General features: G+C 40.1%; 1 protein-coding gene across 4 annotated transcripts in view; it reads right to left on the bottom strand.

The window, feature by feature from the left end:
* Positions 1-18,517, bottom strand: part of KDM5A (lysine demethylase 5A) — a 51,066-nt gene that overhangs the window by 7,830 nt on the left and 24,719 nt on the right. For 3 of the 4 annotated variants that reach the window (XM_053977205.1, XM_053977207.1, XM_053977208.1), the window contains 14 exons: positions 18,146-18,308; positions 17,202-17,321; positions 15,836-16,030; positions 15,561-15,742; positions 15,178-15,302; positions 14,847-14,997; positions 11,867-11,984; positions 8,737-9,092; positions 8,054-8,192; positions 7,008-7,187; positions 5,427-5,588; positions 3,862-4,413; positions 2,974-3,117; positions 6-165 (listed from right to left, as the gene is read on the bottom strand). In XM_053977205.1, coding sequence (XP_053833180.1) covers positions 6-165; positions 2,974-3,117; positions 3,862-4,413; positions 5,427-5,588; positions 7,008-7,187; positions 8,054-8,192; positions 8,737-9,092; positions 11,867-11,984; positions 14,847-14,997; positions 15,178-15,302; positions 15,561-15,742; positions 15,836-16,030; positions 17,202-17,321; positions 18,146-18,308 — 2,747 coding nt within the window. The remainder of the gene's footprint in view (positions 1-5; positions 166-2,973; positions 3,118-3,861; positions 4,414-5,426; positions 5,589-7,007; positions 7,188-8,053; positions 8,193-8,736; positions 9,093-11,866; positions 11,985-14,846; positions 14,998-15,177; positions 15,303-15,560; positions 15,743-15,835; positions 16,031-17,201; positions 17,322-18,145; positions 18,309-18,517) is intronic. The other variant, XM_053977206.1, reaches the window with a different exon arrangement.

Below are 18,517 nucleotides of genomic sequence, written 5' to 3'. Positions count from 1 at the left end.
AATACCTTGAGAGCAGCTTTTGGAAGCAGAGGAATAGGCATGTTCAGCACAGAACGAGGGAGCAGTCCACATGTGTGTCACCACCTCCTCTGATTTAATGGGGATTTCCTCATCACAAAACAAATTAGGCTCCAAGCTACTGGAAGATTTCACACTGGCATTGTCCTGAAAAAGACCCACAGAAAACATGCAACATCTGAATCCAGAAAATACCTACTTCAAAGTAAACTTTACTAAGACTGAGCAGTCCGCTGCTCCTAAAGCCCTTCTCTGAAGCACTCCATCAGAGATACCAAGATCAAAGGTAAAAATTATATCCCTATTTAAATGGTAGATGAATATAGGAACTCCAGAGATAGGTCAGTTTATTTACAGCTAGTGCATGAAAAACACTTGACAAGTTTCCTCACTCAGCACTGTAAGTATGGTCTTCAGAAGCCAACATGATGAGAAGAGGCTTTCTCCTAGCCTACTTAATTTATTATTTTGCTTGAAAAGTCTGACTGCAAGCTCATGAAGACTTTATCTTCCATAAAGTGGGGGCATGATGACTAAATTGCAGTGACTACAGAAAGATGATTTAAGATTTTAGAGGTATGGGAAAAAAAGGGCATTCCAGCACAGTGAGAAATATCAACATAATGGCAATCAAATGCTGCCCTGGTACTTTTGTGGCAGTGTTAAATCAGTTTAAATTAGGACCAAACACTGAAAGAGGGATGTTTTATTTCCATGAACAGAGTAATGATGGCACTGGCCTCTGCTTAGCTCAGTGTGTTGAATAAGACACTGAACAGCTCAAGGTATTGGGCAAGACACTGTCATTTCATGACATAAAAGAGGAGTTTAAGAATGGTAATCTCTCTCTCTGTGGCCTTCAGTTGTACATTTAAAAGAAAGTGATATACAAAGTAATGATTTCTGTACAGAACTACAAGCGGGAAGTTCAAATTTAAATTGCCCAGATGAAAAGGTAAAATAAATACACTCAGAAAGAGGAAGGTATTTCATTTCTCCCTACACAGTAAAGAGTTTATGTCTTGAACAATATCTTGTTATGGGTATCTTATTGTACTACATTAAAGGAAGTTCAGGGCTAACATGTAAATTGATTTTTAAAAAATCATCATTAGCGGCCACAGGCGATACCAGTGCAAAGAAATGAGAAAAAATACAAGACAAAAAATGAAAACAAATTACAGGTGATTTGACCAGTGAATGTGTCTGTTTGGAACAAACCTTACAAAAAATCTAGCTACTGCACTCCTAATGAAGATTTACTGGCAAGAACCATGTTTTAATTAAGAGGCATATAATATAATCAAACAGATCATATTTTCATATCTACTTATGTAACAACTGTTCATTTGAGAAGCCAGAGACTGTGGTTTTCAAAATACAGTCTTCCAGACCCTCAGGAATTCAGGATTATTTCTACAGGGTCCACAACAAGAGCAAATTCATACACAATGCATAATGATCTGTATCTTTCTTTAAACACACTGTAACATGTCTATGTATCAAAAACTGAAAAAAAAAAGACCCTTAAAAATCAACACTATAGAAATAATTAAGTTCTGAGGAACTTTGGGTTGGGGTTTTTTTAAAATCTTGTGTTTCCTAGTTTATACGTGAAGAATTAGATTGGTTGCCTGAAAATTTGTCTTCTATTCCAATCATATTAGTTGACCTATCAGAACACATTTCTGGTCTCTATCAGCTTTGTTAAACAGATGTTTTATGATGAACATCCAAATCAAAAGGGTTAAGGATGAGATTTTAAAATTATGACAGTAGAATCATTAAACAAATTAAATTATGCTCCTGCAAAACTCTGAGATCCTGGCAAGCATATGCCATCTTTCTTGACACATGTTTTATCACAGCCTCAGAAAATGCCACATCCTTCAGAAATGCCTTATTAAGACCCCTGATGCAAAGAACAGTTTTGGGAATTACTTTTATATATAAAACTAAATTAATTAAAAGCTGTAGCACCCAACAGCAATGTATTCTTGTGAGCATTTCACAGGGGACTGTAAGACAAATCTGTGTATTTGCATCAGGCTGCTGAGAAACAAAACATTTAAAAATAGGATATTACAGCACATCATACCTGGAGAATGTGCTGCCCCTCTATAAACCAGAATATCTGCATTAGAAGAATTTACATGTCTCTTAAGATAGCATCTTTAAAGGCAGAGATGACACTATCACTAAAAGGAAAACACTGCTCAAGAAGAAACTGGGGCATTGGCTTTGTCTCTACATATTTCAAAAGGACATTTCAATACCTTGAAAACACATGGTTTTCTCCACAACTGCCTTTTCTCATGGAAGTTCTTCTCTAGATAAAATACTTCAGAAATTTAACTGCAGTTACAATTTATGTACTGAATCCAGACACTAATTTTACAAGATGATCCAGACATCCTGTCTCAAAAAATTCCACACTCCAAAATGGAACACATGTACTTCCTTTATACAAGGGCTGAATGAAGAGAAAGGTACAAAAACATGAACAAAGCCCTGCATCTTACACAGCATGCAGTTTTTGAAGGCTAATCTTTTTGCTGTAGCAAAAACTTTCCAAGAGCTCTTCATATAGATACTTGTATTTATGACTCATGGTATCTCTGAATGGGGCATAAAGACAATGTTCATCCTCCAGGGTGTTATAAATACAAATCCCTTTGTAAGTGCATCTTTTTCCTCAGCATTAAAAGGCACCTTTTGAAATTAAAAAAAGTGGAAAAGACTTTGGAAATTTTCCATAAAAACATTACAAAACTTCAGAACAGTTCATAGAATGGGGACATTCAGATAAAAATCACGAAGTACCTCTTCTGCCACAGGCACTAGGGCAGAACATACATAGCTTAAGATACAAGAAATATTCTGAAAAAAATGGATTAATGAAAGACAGATGTTCTGTATTTATTCCATGCAAACAAACCACTCTGGATTACTTACCTTTATGTCATAGCCATATGTCTCCCTGATGTCTTCATCAGAGTCTGTCTCTTCATCGTCATAATCCAAAGTCTGCCGTGGGGATGAGGACACACTCCCTATCGCTCTGTTAAAGGCTGACTGCTGAAAACTTGTCAAGTGTCCCTAAAAAATGGAATACGGAAATAAAACAATATAATTTCCAGGAAAAATCTGGAAAACCTAAAGAGTTATTAACCATGAAAACAGTGTCTCTTTTGGCCTGAGGATAACTGCCTGGACATCACAAAAGAGACCAGTTACAGCAAGATGTGAAAAAAGACAGGGAAACATCCAAGTAAAAGGTTTTGTTAGATTCTGATAACCTGTTTTTTAATAATAGTGACTGGAAAGATCTAGATACTCTTCTTCAGTGCTACAAAGCACATCTTGCTACTCACAAGATGAAGAGGTCAGCTATGGAATTATCAGCGTTTGTCTACATTCCTTGCTGAAATTTACTAACAAAACACCAAACGCCTTTGAATGACAAGCCATGAGAAGTTATAAATACTGAGAGGCTGGATTCTGTAAAGAGGAAAATGGAATTTGGACACCGAAGTGGCAACTGTTTTACACATCTTGAGGCCTGTACCCAGCTGTTACAGCTGACCTGATGTTCCTGACAAGCACCTTGTTGCTGGTGACAGTGAGTACAGAGCAACAGACCTGTTCCTGGAGCAGCAATGTACAAAACAGAAGCCTGCCAAAACCTGCGGAGCACTGAACTAAGTAAGAAGTTTTACCATCTGTAGTCCTCAACTTTTCACTGCCCTTCCCTCTCCCCCACACTTCTCCAAGAAAAACAAGGCATTTTGACACACTAAATTAAGGCAAGCAGAGGAAACAGCAAGATCTTCCCATCCCTACCTGCAGGTCAGGGTTAGCTGCTGCCTTCTGTAGCTCTGCACTGATGATTTTCTCTGTCTTCTCCCGAGCTGCCTGCTCCACCATTCGCTGGCTGAGCACTGAGAGCTTGGCCAAAGCAGAGGAGAGCTCGTCAGTGGCCAGGGCCTGCCGTGCTCGGTCCTGCCAGCTCATGGCTCGCTCTGTCAAGCACTGCAGGGCCTCTCCCTCGGGCAGCCGCACGGGCAGCTTCTGCAGGGACACCAGCAGGGACAGGATGGTCTCCAGCCGCGGCCGGCGGGAGCGCATGCACAGGGGACACAGGAACTTCACTTCTTTGGCCTGCCAGCTGGAGCCCTTCTTCTGAGAGCTTGTTTTGGGCAGGGGCACGCAGCCGCTGTGAAACCAGTCCTTGCACAGCTCGCACTGCAGCATGAAGCCACTGGCTGTCTTGCGGCAGATACAGAACTTGACTTCTTCGATTCGGTCCACCATGGTCATCTTGGCCAAGTTGGCTGCCCTGAGAGCATGCATGGCTTCAATTTCCTTCTGTTCCCGCTCCTTGAATACAGCCACCTGCCCAGCACGGACAAAAACATGTCATGACCTTCACAGCTAAGAGAGATTTAATTTTATTAACAACACAGGAAAAAGAAAAAAAAAAAACAGCCAACCCAAACAGATTAGGAGATCTAAACCTAGCCCAAACTTTAGGAACTACATGATCTAATTAAAACTTTATCTAAGATACCTCCTCCACAGTTGCTCATTACTCCCTAGAGTCCTTCTGGTAGAGATGCTATGTAAACTTTAGATAACAGTCTCAATATCTACAAAGTTTCTGAAGTTCATAATTAAATCTGTCATAAGGCCACCAGAATAACAGGTTTTGACTCCAGAGAAGAAGTCAGAATCTGTTCCATTCAACTGTTTACTGAGACAATGGAGCTGAGCATTGATTCAGAAGCATCTGAGTGACCACTTATCTCCTGAATCAACTTGCACTTCCTTAATGTTTCCATTCAGGTAACTATAACCAAGCATACTACAGTAAAACAGATTGTGTATAAGCCATGTTCATGACCCTGCATATATTTTCTTTGTTACCAGGGAAAGGGCAGCCAGATGTCAGCAAATTATTCTGATAGCAGCATGAGTATCCTCCAAAAAAGAGGAACCAAATAAAACATTCCCTCCAGCCCAGTGTCCATGACCAAGCATTTGCAGGCTGATCACAAAATTGAACTAACCAAATATGTGTTGGTCCTGGTTAAGGCAGAGCCGCACCTCATTATTTCCACACGATTTCAATAAATGTTCATATTAGATGAGAAGCCATAGATACTAACCCAAGAGCATTTAAGTCGTACACATACCCAATGGTATTAAATACCAGCAGTTACACTCTGAACTGTGCTTCCCTCTACTTTCACTGCAATTAAAGTTGAACTACATTCCTGTGTCAAACACATATTATGAGGTATCTCTTTCAGTGGAATTCATTTATCAGTTCTTCCCTAGAATTTCTACAGATTAGAGATGACTTAAGCCCACACAAGTAGGAGACACCACCTTTCACTGCTCCTTACCACAGCTGCAGCATCCCTGGCCTCCTCCAGCCCATCCTCCAGTTCACTCAGGGATTCCAAGTCAAGATCTTTCTCCTTTTCCTTCTCCATCAACTCCTTCGCCCTCTTCCGCCTATTCTTACTGCTCCCATAAACTCCGATATCAGTCCGGGGGCTCAGAACCTGGAAGCACCAAGGAAACTCATCCCATCAGAGCCAAGGACATCTCATCAAGGAATGACAACAGTGTCACCAGGGAACAAGAACTACTCAGCCATCTAACCCCTCTGATACCTGTCAACTAATGATAGGAAAAAGAGAATAAACAGATAAGGATAGAAGTATCTTATAGTTATGGAACTGGAATGTAATCAGCAACCAGTGACACAGCAGGTCAAACTGAAAGCCACCAGGGTTTCTGATTAAATTACAGAATTTATTCAGATTACACTATCATACATATAAGCTAACCAAAACACTACATGCAGTTAAGACAACCCTACTACAACATTCCCTTCAGGGCCTCTATAAATCAAGTCTTAGAAATTATTTCATATTTATATCAGCAATTTGGTGCCTGAAAAACCCCTAAAAGTATGCTATAAGCCTTTCAATATCAATATGAGAGGCTGAAAAGCACTTTTAAGGACAAGAATAAAGCTTTAAGTCATCATGACTAGTTGGAATGCATACTTAAATATAAAACCTAGCAAATTAAATTCAATGTAGGAAAGCTCAAATTGCTACCATTAGGAAAATGCTAAACCAGAACATATTAAGTAACTAGTTAAGCAGAAGAATATAGAGAAAAAGCTGTATCTAGAATGTATCACAAAGTGAACAAAAATTAGCGTGATGCAGTTGCAACAGGGAAAATCCCACTGGAAAACATTAAACATCAGTCAGTACCTCCTTTGAGACACAAGATGTAACTACTGCGCTTCACACGGCACTAGGGAAAGTCAGAGAGTGGGGATTCTGTCTGGATTTGGACATCTCACTAAAAGTGAAGACAAACCTCAGAGAATTAACAACAACATAAGAGAATGAAAAATACAGCCTCCGAGAATGCAGCTGAACTGGAACTGTTTTCCTTACAAAAGGGAAGTCTGTCAAACAGATATGATAGATCTTCAAACACGATTGATTTTTATTAAAACAAGGACAGTCACTACATTCACTGAAGTGAAATAAGCAGTAGCTGACTAATTTTTTTCTTATAGTTAAACAGTTTATTAAATACTTAATCTATTTTCTTAGCATTTAAACAGTGAGGCAAGTGAAAACATTTATCAATCTGAGACAGGTCTGTGTCTATTTCAGGCCTACATTTCTTCAACGACAAAAAAAATGCTTTACTTTCCCCCTTCTTTCACAAGCAAGAGATGAGGTTGTCTATACATAAAACAGGAGTAACCAAACAGACTTTCTGCCTTTTCCATTCTTTTCACCCAAGAACAGCTGAAATGATATTCTATTCTGAAAAGGAACTGTAACCCAGTGTAACTGAACCAGCTCTTCCCTCCAGACAACTGAGGGCCATCATGACCAATTTCTGACAGAGAAGTGTGTTCTTCCAACAGGGAAGTACGTGCTGCTCACCTGTAGCAGATTGTAGCTGGAATTCTTCTTGAGGAAGGTCCTTCCCGTGCGCTCCCTCCAGGCACGAGCTGCAGCCACCTGGGACTCCAGCTGGGGCAGGGCATCAAGGCGCACCGGGATGGGGCGGCCTTTGGCAGACAAGCTCTCCAGCTGCTCCAGGTATGCGTAGTTGCTCCCATTCTGGAGTGAAACAAATTTTTCTAAGCCAACAATTCTACCATTATATCAGCTGCCAGCCTAATTTCAAGCCATACACTACTTTGTCACTGTCTAAAACAGAGTTCCGTAGGAAAGGAAAGGAGGGAAGCGTTTCAATCTACTGTTATTTTAAACAATTCTCTCATACAGCTTTTATTTTAACAGTCATTTTGATATGGCCAGCTGGCTTAGGGAGTAAGACAACATTCCATTTTCAGACAGTTATCTAAATTCTGTCTGTTTAACAGCAAGAGTTGTATAGGGGCTGATATGAAATCTATTGGGATTCTCACTTCAACTCCCAACAATACCTGGTATAAGATAAGCAGTTCTAGTTCAGCGATCAGCACCCACAAATATCACAGAACTCAGGACCAAGTTATGTGGAAGGGGAGGTTACTGAACTAATTCATCTCTTTCAGAAAATTCTGGCCACCATTGCCATTAAATCTTGCAACATTATAGGGAGAAAATAAAAATACAAATTTCCATTAAAAAAGAAATTCCACAGGCAGATCCAAAACTGAAAACCTGAGAGCACCCTCTGCTGCAGCTAAATATTTTCAGTGACAGCATGCTAACAGTTCCAAAACCAAATACCGTATCATAATGAATTTGCTAGCTTTTCTATCTGCTCTGAAATAGATAAAAGGAAAGGAAACAGAAATTGGATAGCCAGTGGGGAAACAAACGCACAAAAAGAAAATCAAGTACACGAGCTCCGGTAAGCACATTTAAGAGCAATAGCAAGGCTTCTCTTCAGGCCACTTTTCTGAGGAGAGATGCTAGGAATAAAGGACACATCCAAATAAAAGAGTGCAAGCAGAAGATTCTGCTGTAAGCCCTACCTGAATGGCCTCCACTTTGGCTGTCCAGTCTCTAGCTCGCTGCAGGGCTTCTTTCAGTGCCAGCACATTGGGCAGGTAAGCAGGGATGTTCTTTGCCTCATTCACGATGCCCTCCAGAGCCATCATACTTTGGCGTGGTCTAGAGTAAGAAAAACCCAATTCCAGCCTTCTCTCAAAATACCAGTCATCTAAACCATAAATTTGACAGGCTGGTGATGCAACTTCACCACTACACTGCAGTGTAGGATACCATGGCTCTATGTTTGGAGGATGCTACTGGCTACCAAGTAACAGGAGGTGAGAAGGCTGATGGGCTTGGCACAATCAAGCTCAGAAGGGCACAGCATCATAACCCCTTAACACCAAGAAAGCTGTCTCTTGCTGGTAACACAGTCAGAGTTCTTTGTGGAGAGGGATGAATAGCAAAGACAGCAGCAACACACACAGCCTCAGCCTCCTGCTATTGTGCAAGATGACAGGGAATCAACACTTCTGCAATTCACCAATCTCAAATCCAGCTCCAGAGCAATCTAACTGCTGGGAGGTTAAAAAAAAAAAAAACCAACAAAATAAGAAAGGCAACTACAGCTTCAAAGGCCCAACTTTTCACCTCACATCTCAAAAGAGCAAGAGAAACACATAAGTGTGTGACCTCTAAGAACAGTTTGTAAAGGAACACTCACCTGGCCTGCAGGCAGACCTTGGCCTTCTCCTCCCACCTCTCTGAGACTGTGAGCAGCTCCTGCAGCTCAGCCATGGCTTTTTCTACAGCATGATGTGGTGCCAAGCCCACACCAGAGTCAATCAGCTTCTTCATCACATCCAAGGTGACTCTCTGGGGATCCAAGAGGGTGGACCTCACCTCATCCAGCCACCGTGCCTGCTGCAGCTCTTGCTTCAACCTTGGCAGTTCAGGAAGTTCAACATAAAGGCCAGAGCCCATGTCTATCAACTCCTGCAGCTTGGAAGAGTCTGGGATCTCATCAATCATAGCTTCTTGAGCACGCTCATGAAACTCTTCCACATCATCAAGCAGATTCTGAAATAACATACAGTACAAATCAATTAGGAAAAAACACCCACAGAATCCAAAAGAAAATCCAACTGAGGGATCAGTCAGCTGTGAATCTGTATTTGATCATCACATCATCAGTCCAAGCTTCTACACACAATGCCAGCTAACTGCCACAAGCCATCAAGTCTGACAGAAATTAAGTAACAGACCATCTAAACTTATTTGATGGCCTAATGTTTCATACCTTAGGCATATTAGTTGCATCAAACTCTGCACCTAAAATAGTACAACTGCAAATGACAACAGCTCCCAACAAAACAGAATATTCAGCACTGTCCAGTCAATGGGAGTTTTAAAATAGTGGGAAGAAGAGGGACTTTTGCAAAGAGGTCATCATTTCACTAGTGTCAGGGGCATTACAGTAATGACAGCAACACAAAGCAGAAAAAAAACCATGCTGAGGAGAAGTAACAAGCCAGAGATTTACGAGAACATGAATACCACAGGTCCTGAAAATAACAATGGTGAAGTTTGAAAGTAATATTCCCTAAAGCAGCACCACCACTTATAAGCATCAGGGCTTTATTGCACTAAAGAAAGAAATGAAAATGCAAAACTCTCTTATTAAAAGAGACAATTTCACAGAAATCCAACTGCACTGCCGCAGTTGTCCTCATCCTCAAGTTTTGGCACTGCAAAGACAGCAAACAGACAGGAAAGAATCTCTGCAGGAGACTCATTCAAAGACATTCAACCAGCACACTCAATGGATTCACGCCCAAGTCTCTTGCAAGAAGACAGGCATTTCTGACAGCAAGCCGATGGCACAGCGAGGAGCAAACCCTGCATTTCCTAACCCTTAGCTTTACTGCCTTTTTTGGCTGATGCTGCTTTTCATGACTGTCTGAAAATTGGAAGGCATTCATAAGAAAGAGCAAGATCTACATTATAAAGATTTTGATTCAGGGAACATACTCTGAATGCTTCATAGTGGCAACAGTAAATTATTACAGTTTAATAATTACAATGCCTTTTGTGTTAGAAAATATTCATCATCCAACATGACAATTATTTTGCTATTCATTATGATGGATAATTGCATTCAAATGCCATGCTAAAAGCTAGCGAGTGCTTAGGCATAAATGATCATTATCTGACTTCAGTCAGAAATGAAAAGACTACAGTTTGTAATCAGTAAAATGATAATATTTATTTATTGACTAATGATTATGCTGAGGCTTCAAGAGCATGCACATGCATAGGCAGAGTACTTGAACTAGAACCAGATTCCTTCCTAATGCTGAGGGGTGGGGAAGATGGACTAGCTGGGAGAAGGTATTAGACAAAAATACAAGCTAAAACTGTTAAGAGTTAATTGTATGCCTGCAGCCCTGTCATCTATTAATTATGTTTTAATTAAAGCAAGTTTTAAATACATTAAAAACAAAAAAGCCCTTCTGAGAACAATCTTATATGTCTACCTAATAGATGATGATAAAATTTCATTAATAAATATTAGTAAGTATTTTTACTAATAGTGTGTGTAATTACATACTAATGTGTGTGTAAAGAAGTGAAGTAAAACCATCCTATCATATGAGGATGAGAAAGCACTTTCCTCTTTATTAGATGCCAGCAAACTGGTTAAAGAACACCTTTGAAGGACAAAGACAGCATCAACAAGCCTGGCAAACCTGAACACTAGAGCCCTATGGTTTTCTGAAGGAAATTGTTTTCAGAAAAAAAAAAAGCCAATATTATGTAAACAATAAGAAGTTCCAATATAAAGTCTCGTCTATCAACACTGAACTATCATGGAAAGGTTTATATAAAATTCATGAATGAAGCACATAAACACTAACAAACACTTATGGAAAAGAGGCCTTCTAAAAAAAAAACTTAACTTATTTTTAAACTGTATGTTTGGCTATGTAGCAGCAGCTGCACCTATGGTAATGTACAGGATTTTAGGCCCTCTATCTAGTACTACACAACACATGTAAAACTACAAGCAGAGCATGCAGGTTAATAAGAGATTTACATACATCTCGGGAAGCATTTCTCTAGGCAAAAAAAAAAAACCTTTATTAAGGATGTTTCTTAAAGAGTTTTCTACATGTTGGTTCGTAGGTAAAATGCTGTTAAGTATTTCATCACCAGTGACAGAGAAACAAATTAAGAGCACTGCTGAAAACACTTGCTTATGATGCAGAGTGCCAGAATGATAAATGGTAATAGCAGCCAGGGGAATCAGTATGATCTGGATTACTTATTAGTCTAGATTCATTCAGAGAGAGGTGCAAAGATATATATGAAGGGCAAGAAATGCAGGCCATGCATACAGACTAAGAAGGCTGTAGACTGGAAAGCAAGGCTGAGATGTATTTATGGAATAACTGACAATGTGGCACTGCTTTCCTGCTGCCCTGAAAAAGCACACCAGTGTAACCTTCAGAGGTTTCTACAAAAGCATATAAAAGAGAGGATTTAGCCAGAAACTTAACCTCTGCAAAGAGCATTAATGATGATGGAATAAGAGTAGCTGGTTGAGAGATTTAGAACTGGGCTGTCTGGACAATGACAGGGAAAGGGGATCTTCTATCTTAGTTTAGCTGCACCACCACATCTGACAACGCCTGTTGTACCAGGCACCAAGAAAAAGTGCACATATATGTTTTACATCAGAAGCTTTTCATCCTTTACACCAGGCAAAATTGTCTGTTTAAAAAAACATACTACCACAAAACCAGAACAAAGTAAAAGGCACAACATTATCAGAGGAGCAGATGCAGTCTTACCTTTACTTGTCGGGCCTGGCTGATAACACATGGCAAGCTGAACAGCTGGTGCACAAATGCTTTAAGCTCCTCCATAGTCAGCTTGGTCCGTGTCCTTCCACTGTCTTGGCTCACTCTGCTGTACAAATGAGTGTAATTCAATATTAGGTGAGAGATAAGATGATGATCCTTGGATTTATTCACAGTGACAGAAATTATCAGGATTACTGAGAAGTTACCAAAAGCATTTAATCACCTAAGAACTCAAAAAGAAAAATATAACTCGAACGGAGCAAGAACTCCAAAATCCTGAAAACAAAATTTAATACAATTCCCCTAAGCCCGTTCAAGATCATTTACCCTGCCCTTCAGAGGCACAATTGTCTAGGTGAGTTTCAAACTGAGTTTGTTACAAATAGAAGAATATAGCCCCATAAAGTCTGCTTTAGGCAGCTCAGGAAGTTGTCCACCATGCCAGGCACTGATGAGAAGCCTGAGATATGTAACAGCAACAAGCCCTGAACACAAGTCATATTATCAAGTGCTTTCTCTCCTGTAGCTGGAGAACTGCTGAAACTGACCTTGCAACAGAGGACTGATATTCAGTGGGACAGGTTCTGCAACGACATTTCCATTAAATATCACTCAAAGCAAGTGTAACAAGCCCACGGAATGGAGTAAAAGACTTAAAAGTGACACACTGCATAAACTAAATACATGGTGTACAGATCACTGGCAGGCACAACTTCCCAAGCACAACAGATTTCAAATACTGAAGAGCTGTTCCCTGCTAATGAATCTGCATTTTAATATTACAGAAATAGTAAAGAAAAAAAATTCTATCTTATGCTATGGACTTACATAAAGTTGTAAACATAAAATTTAGATTAATAATCAAATATAATTACACACCAGCTTAACCTCAGAGGGAAATAAAGAATCCTGCAGGCTTTGATTTGCTCCAACAGATGGTGATGAGGAGCAGTGGCTGCAGCAGACCTGCTATGCCCCCAAAATCCCTGAGTGAGGGCAAAGGGGTAGAGGGCTCCAAGGGACAAAACTGAGGGAGGGGACACTCAGCAGTGTCACAGTGGCATTCTGGCTTTAGTCCAACCACAGACTGCCACAGCACAAAAAGGTACAATTATCCCTGCCTGTGGAAACTCACAACTTCCAGGAGAAGGTAAAGATCTAGGATTAGAATATTGGACAGAACTTCACAGCTACACATTATCCGTTTTTGGGGTTTATTCAAAAAGAGATGGATAAGGCACAGATTTTCTTCTGCTACATTTGATCATGAGTTTATTGCTGCATTGATTGCTCTGTTTGAGCACTTGTTTTTAATTTGATTTTTTAATAACCTTATCCTTTCTGTAAATGTGATCCTTCTCCAGGTGTTAAATATGAACATAAATGTTACAGAAGCAGCTGAACGTGACCTTTATAATTACACTGCCTAGCACTGTTCAAAGAAGTTTCAAGATCTTCCTCTAACATTAATTTTGTAAAATATTTTCAGTTAGCATACAACAGCCCTCAAATGTATATACAAGTCCTTTTTTGCCTCATAAAATTCTTTTTATCTTTAGATCAGACATGACACTGAAAGTTGCCAAATCCTTCTACCCCTTGTCTTTCTTGGGGTAGCTCTGGAAACCCACTAAATAACTAACTGAACAGTTATTTCTTCTTACATATATATAATGAGAGATATATGTATCTCAGCAACTGAAGGACTGCTGAGAGAGGGCTGTCATACTCCAACAGCAGGAGGAAGAGGAGGAAGCAGCACCAGACCAGGAACACCTGGGAGCTATCAAAATAATTATACTTCACTAGAACAAGGCAATGCAACCCCTGTCACACTGTTTCCCTCACCTGGATCAGAGTTCTAAGTGAATAATACTTCTGTAGCAGTAGGGTTCTACAAGCAATAAAAAACAATCAGGAGAGCCTTCTTTAGCCTCCAAATACAGAAAAAAATGCTCCTCTATTGTGTAACAGTTTTCCAGTTAGAACAGATTGTTACACTTGGATCAGTGGTGCAACGAACATTTTAGTGTTCAAATTCAAGCAATTATGATACACGTGTTATGTTCTGTGTAGCAAAGTTGGGCATTATAATTAACAAGGTATTTACTTTTTACTCTCCCAAAATGTCTTAAGTAATACACAGAAACCACACAGGCAAGAAATACAACCAACTACAAAACCAAATCTTATCTTCAACAGAGGAACTACAAGCTACATAAATTTACTGTACAATTGCTGCCACAAGAATTACAGTCACCTCATTGAGCTATTTTCTATGGGACTTGTTATTCAGTGCACAAAACATACAGGACAGAAGGAAGAACATGCTCCTGAAAGTTCATGAGAGCAGAACATCCATCAGACTGCTGAAGCAGGGCCAGGAGACAGAGTAATGCTGAGGCAGCCACAGGCAAGGCAGGCAACACAGAGAACCAAGGGAGTTACACTGCCCCAAGTCACTGAGGCAAGCCACTACCTTGCAGCCACACATCACTGCCTGCCATGGTCCTTCCCAAAAAGTACCAGACTGGCTCAAACTATGGACTGTTTTTGCTCTCTGTACTGCTGTGCTCCCCCAGATCCTTTTGTCACAAACACCCACAGTCAAAACTTACCTTCATTACATTTTTACCTCCAGCTGTCTCTCCCTACAATTATCCCACATGTTTAGCAAAATACTTCATCAGCAACCAAACACAACTTCTCTAAAGGATTTCACATTTCAGTACATAAGTCAGATGAAAGCAGGATGCTTATAATATTCCAACTAAGTCAACCTTCGGGCCCTTTGTGCTACTGTATCTGCCTCCACCCCTCCCTGTCTCTCAATGAGCCACAGCACTAAGGAAACACTGAAAGAAGCTTTTACACAGCACACAGTAAGACCTCACAGTTTTTAACTCTTCCAAGTCCAATGAAGTAACAAAGAGGCAGATGGATAGTACTGAAAAACTGCCTGTCCTACCTGTGTTTTTGCTTTTTGCTCAGAAGCAGCTGTGCTACTGAAGCACAGGTCTCTGCTTCTTTCACAGCATCTCGGAGCCTGCGGAAAAGATCATTCTCCGGGTATTTCCTGTCTTCAGCATCCTCCAACATTACTCTCAGCTCAATCACATCTGTAATAAGAGCACATAAATAATTTGTATGCAAAAAGAGAGAGAGATTTTACATTGCTTCAATGGCCTTCAATCAAGGTTCCAACAGCCTAGTTCAATTTGAAATGCACAATACTAAGAAGAACACAGAACACATGTAGGAGTTTCAGGACATCCTATTAAGAATGACAGAAGTCTGACCTTTCTTGTGGTTGAGATTGGCAGACAGAGCCTCTGTAACTCTACTGACCCAAGTGTCGTAAGACTGAGCTCTAACTTTCACTCCATACAACAAAGAAGGAAGGTCTTCTAGTGGATACCGGTACCTGAAGGTATGGGGAAAAAAGACAGAAGAAGTGTTAATGCCCACATAAAAGTCAGGATATTGATAGCATTGAGTTTTTCCAGCTACAGCAAGGCCAGAAAAACAGAACATGTGCAACACCTGTTTGCCTAGGAACCCAGAAACAAAGAGGATAGAAATACTCCCTATATGAAGGAGAAAAAAATGAAGGAGAAAACTGGGCCACAGCAAACTATTAGACATGGAAGAAAAGTAGGGACAAAAAAAAAATCCTGTGTACCTTAGACACTTCTTCTGCATGGGACAGGGACATAAATCAGAAGGATGGTATAAGCACACCAGGCGCTCGGGATTACAGGAACACGTAAGAGCTGACAAGAAGCACGTGGTTCTGCAAGCTGTGCACTGACGTTCATCATCTGGAACCAGCTCAAACACCTCTTCTTCAGACATCAACACTCCCTGACAAGAAGAAATAGCCACTTGCTCAAAAATTCTAATGCAAGCAGGGGGAGAGGGAAGCAGAAAGCTCTTTTGCAAGCATTTATTACTCACCATCTGTACAACAGACTCCCTCAGCCGTGTCTCTTCCTCTATCAAGAGAGTCATCTCCTTGCAGACCATGGCAGCCAGCCCGACATCCAGGCACTCAGGATCTGCAGCCATCTTGAAGATCAGCTCTTCGTGGGAGAAAACACAGTGACGCCCCAGCCTTCGGTAGTGACTCACACACTGACGTCCAATGGGGAGCTACAGAAACCACATCATCATCATTCAGGGGGAAAAAAATCATTTCTCAGCTCCCATTTTCCTTCCTTCGACAAAAACTGGGAAAAGACAGACTAAGAGTTGTATTTGATGGGACAGAAAATTGTAACAACCTTAAATCATGTCACAGATGAGGATAAAGAGGGTATCAATGCTGAGGAGGGGCATCTTCCATAACCTTATGCACCTAACATAGAGACAAAAGTTTAAGAGTTGTCCTAAGCTCTTTTTACTTCCAGTGGCAAGAAACTGGCACCAAAGAGAAGTCATCTGGTCTATGCTAAGGTGAATACATTCCCCTCTGGATATTATTATGACTGGACATAGACATTCAACCTTAAGATTTCTACAGTTAAACAAAACTGTTATCACTCATTTTGTGCCTTTTAAAGCAAAAGGATGCTAAATGAATTTGCTGCACATATTTCTGGTTACATTTTACGTAAGCAAAGGAAATTTCACGTGGCTGGTGCAAGTTAAGCAGTTTTTCAAGGAGGCTACACTCCTATTACATCATGAGTGCTGGAGGAAAAAAAAAAAGGGCCCTGACACACTGCCAGTCCTGCAGACATTTTTTCTGATAAAAGAATAAAAGTCTCTGAAAAATGACTACAATTTCCATTTGCAGTTTAAAAAACAAAGCTAGAGATAGACAAACTAGAGACGAGATCGTAACTTCCAATTGTAAACCCTGGATAGTAACAGAACACTCCTTTGACAATTTCCCAAACAATCCACATGAGCTATGCACTGATGTGGCACAGCCATTAGAACAGCACTAATGTGATAAAAGGCACAAAGGAGGAACAAACACTGTTATAAGCCTATCTCAAACATTCAAATGAAAACAGTACTTCAAGACAGGACACAGACCTGTATCAAATTCAGAAAGTGACATCACAGAAATACTAGCTAAAGGTACTGTGAGATGCCACTTTTTGGTTAAAGGAAGAAGAAGCACCCAAAGTTTCCATTTGAAGTTGCCTAAAATTAAAATTACTTTGTATAATGAAACTTCCCTCAGTTTCTAACTGCTGTCCCAAGAACTATAAACATAAAATACACTATTTAACTGAAAAGAGTGTTCAGGTAGTTAAGTTACTAACACACCACCTGCAGAAGTCACATAGCAAATATATACAGAAGAACAGACCCAGTCAGCAGTGCAGAAGTTCACAGCTTCAGCAAAGTTATATCCCTGGTTAAATCCAGAGTGATAGGCACGAGGAAAGGTCACAACAAACTCGCCAGCACACTGATTTGTCCTGAAAACCTAAAAAGGGAGGATAAAGGAATTAAATAATATGTAACATGCAACAGCTTAAGACACAAAAGTACAAGATGTCTGAACAACGTTTTCCGTACCCATAGATCACCACAGGCAACACAGCTATCCCAACAGTGGTAAAGATTGTTTTTGCCTTCTTAACATCAATACTCAAATTACAGCCTTTTTCAAAAAGAGCTGAATATATAAGCCAACAGTTGAAAACTGTCTTTATGAATCCCAAAAGGGATGTTTCTCTATCGTCATTTAATCCATTGTACCACAAAGTGCAAAAGCTTCTGGAAAAAAGTTTATGGTTTGCTTTGCTGGGGTATTCGCCAAGGAAACAATTTATCCTAAGACAAAAGCAAATGATAGTGACTGCTGCTTGGAGGTCTGCAGTCAATTATGTTTGGAAAGAAAAGCGTTTTGTAATGCTGAGATTTCTACTGAATGTAAGACAAGTATACTACTGTCAAAAGCTTTTAAAGGCATTTCAGACAAACTTGCTGTTACACAAGGGAGGGGATTTTTTAATTAAAAATTAACTGTAATACACTGCGTATGCTTATTCTGGAAGGTATTTTATGTAGGAAGCTTGGCACACTCACTTCTGTTATGAGATAATTTAAATTTCCTGGTAAGTCTAGGAAAGAGTCTAGAAAACATCTTTAAAAAACACCCTCTAAGTAATGAATATGCAAATGCCTACCATAAAAATTCTTCAGTTATGCCAAACCATTGTTATACAAATTTGGCAGAGAATAAAAAAAAAAAAAAAAGAGAGCACATAGAAATACTTATGTAAAAAATGCTCTTGTGGTACTCACTGGTACACCATGTTCCATCAGCACATTGGGGTTCATAATAGTGACCAGCTGATGCAGGAGATCAGGCTGGGATTCAAACAGCTCAGGAGCCAATTCCTTCATCACATCTTCCAGCTGCTCTGCTGCATGAGAGGGCACACCATACCATGTCTTCGGCTCTCCCCTACCAAAACACAAGCACAGGGTTGAAGACAAGTGAGAGGGAACTGATGGTGCCACCCAGCTGTAAAGCACACCTCACAGCCAGCAGCACTCTCCTCATGAGTCATTTTACACCTAGATTAAAAAAATGTCTTTAAGCATCTTCTTCAGGATGTATTACTCTAATCTGAAAAATCAGTTACACTCCAACACAATTGTCAACATACTTGG

The sequence above is a fragment of the Vidua macroura genome, chromosome 5, assembly GCF_024509145.1.
Source record: "Vidua macroura isolate BioBank_ID:100142 chromosome 5, ASM2450914v1, whole genome shotgun sequence".
Lineage (NCBI taxonomy): Eukaryota > Metazoa > Chordata > Aves > Passeriformes > Viduidae > Vidua > Vidua macroura.
This window is presented reverse-complemented; position numbering and strand designations above follow the sequence as displayed.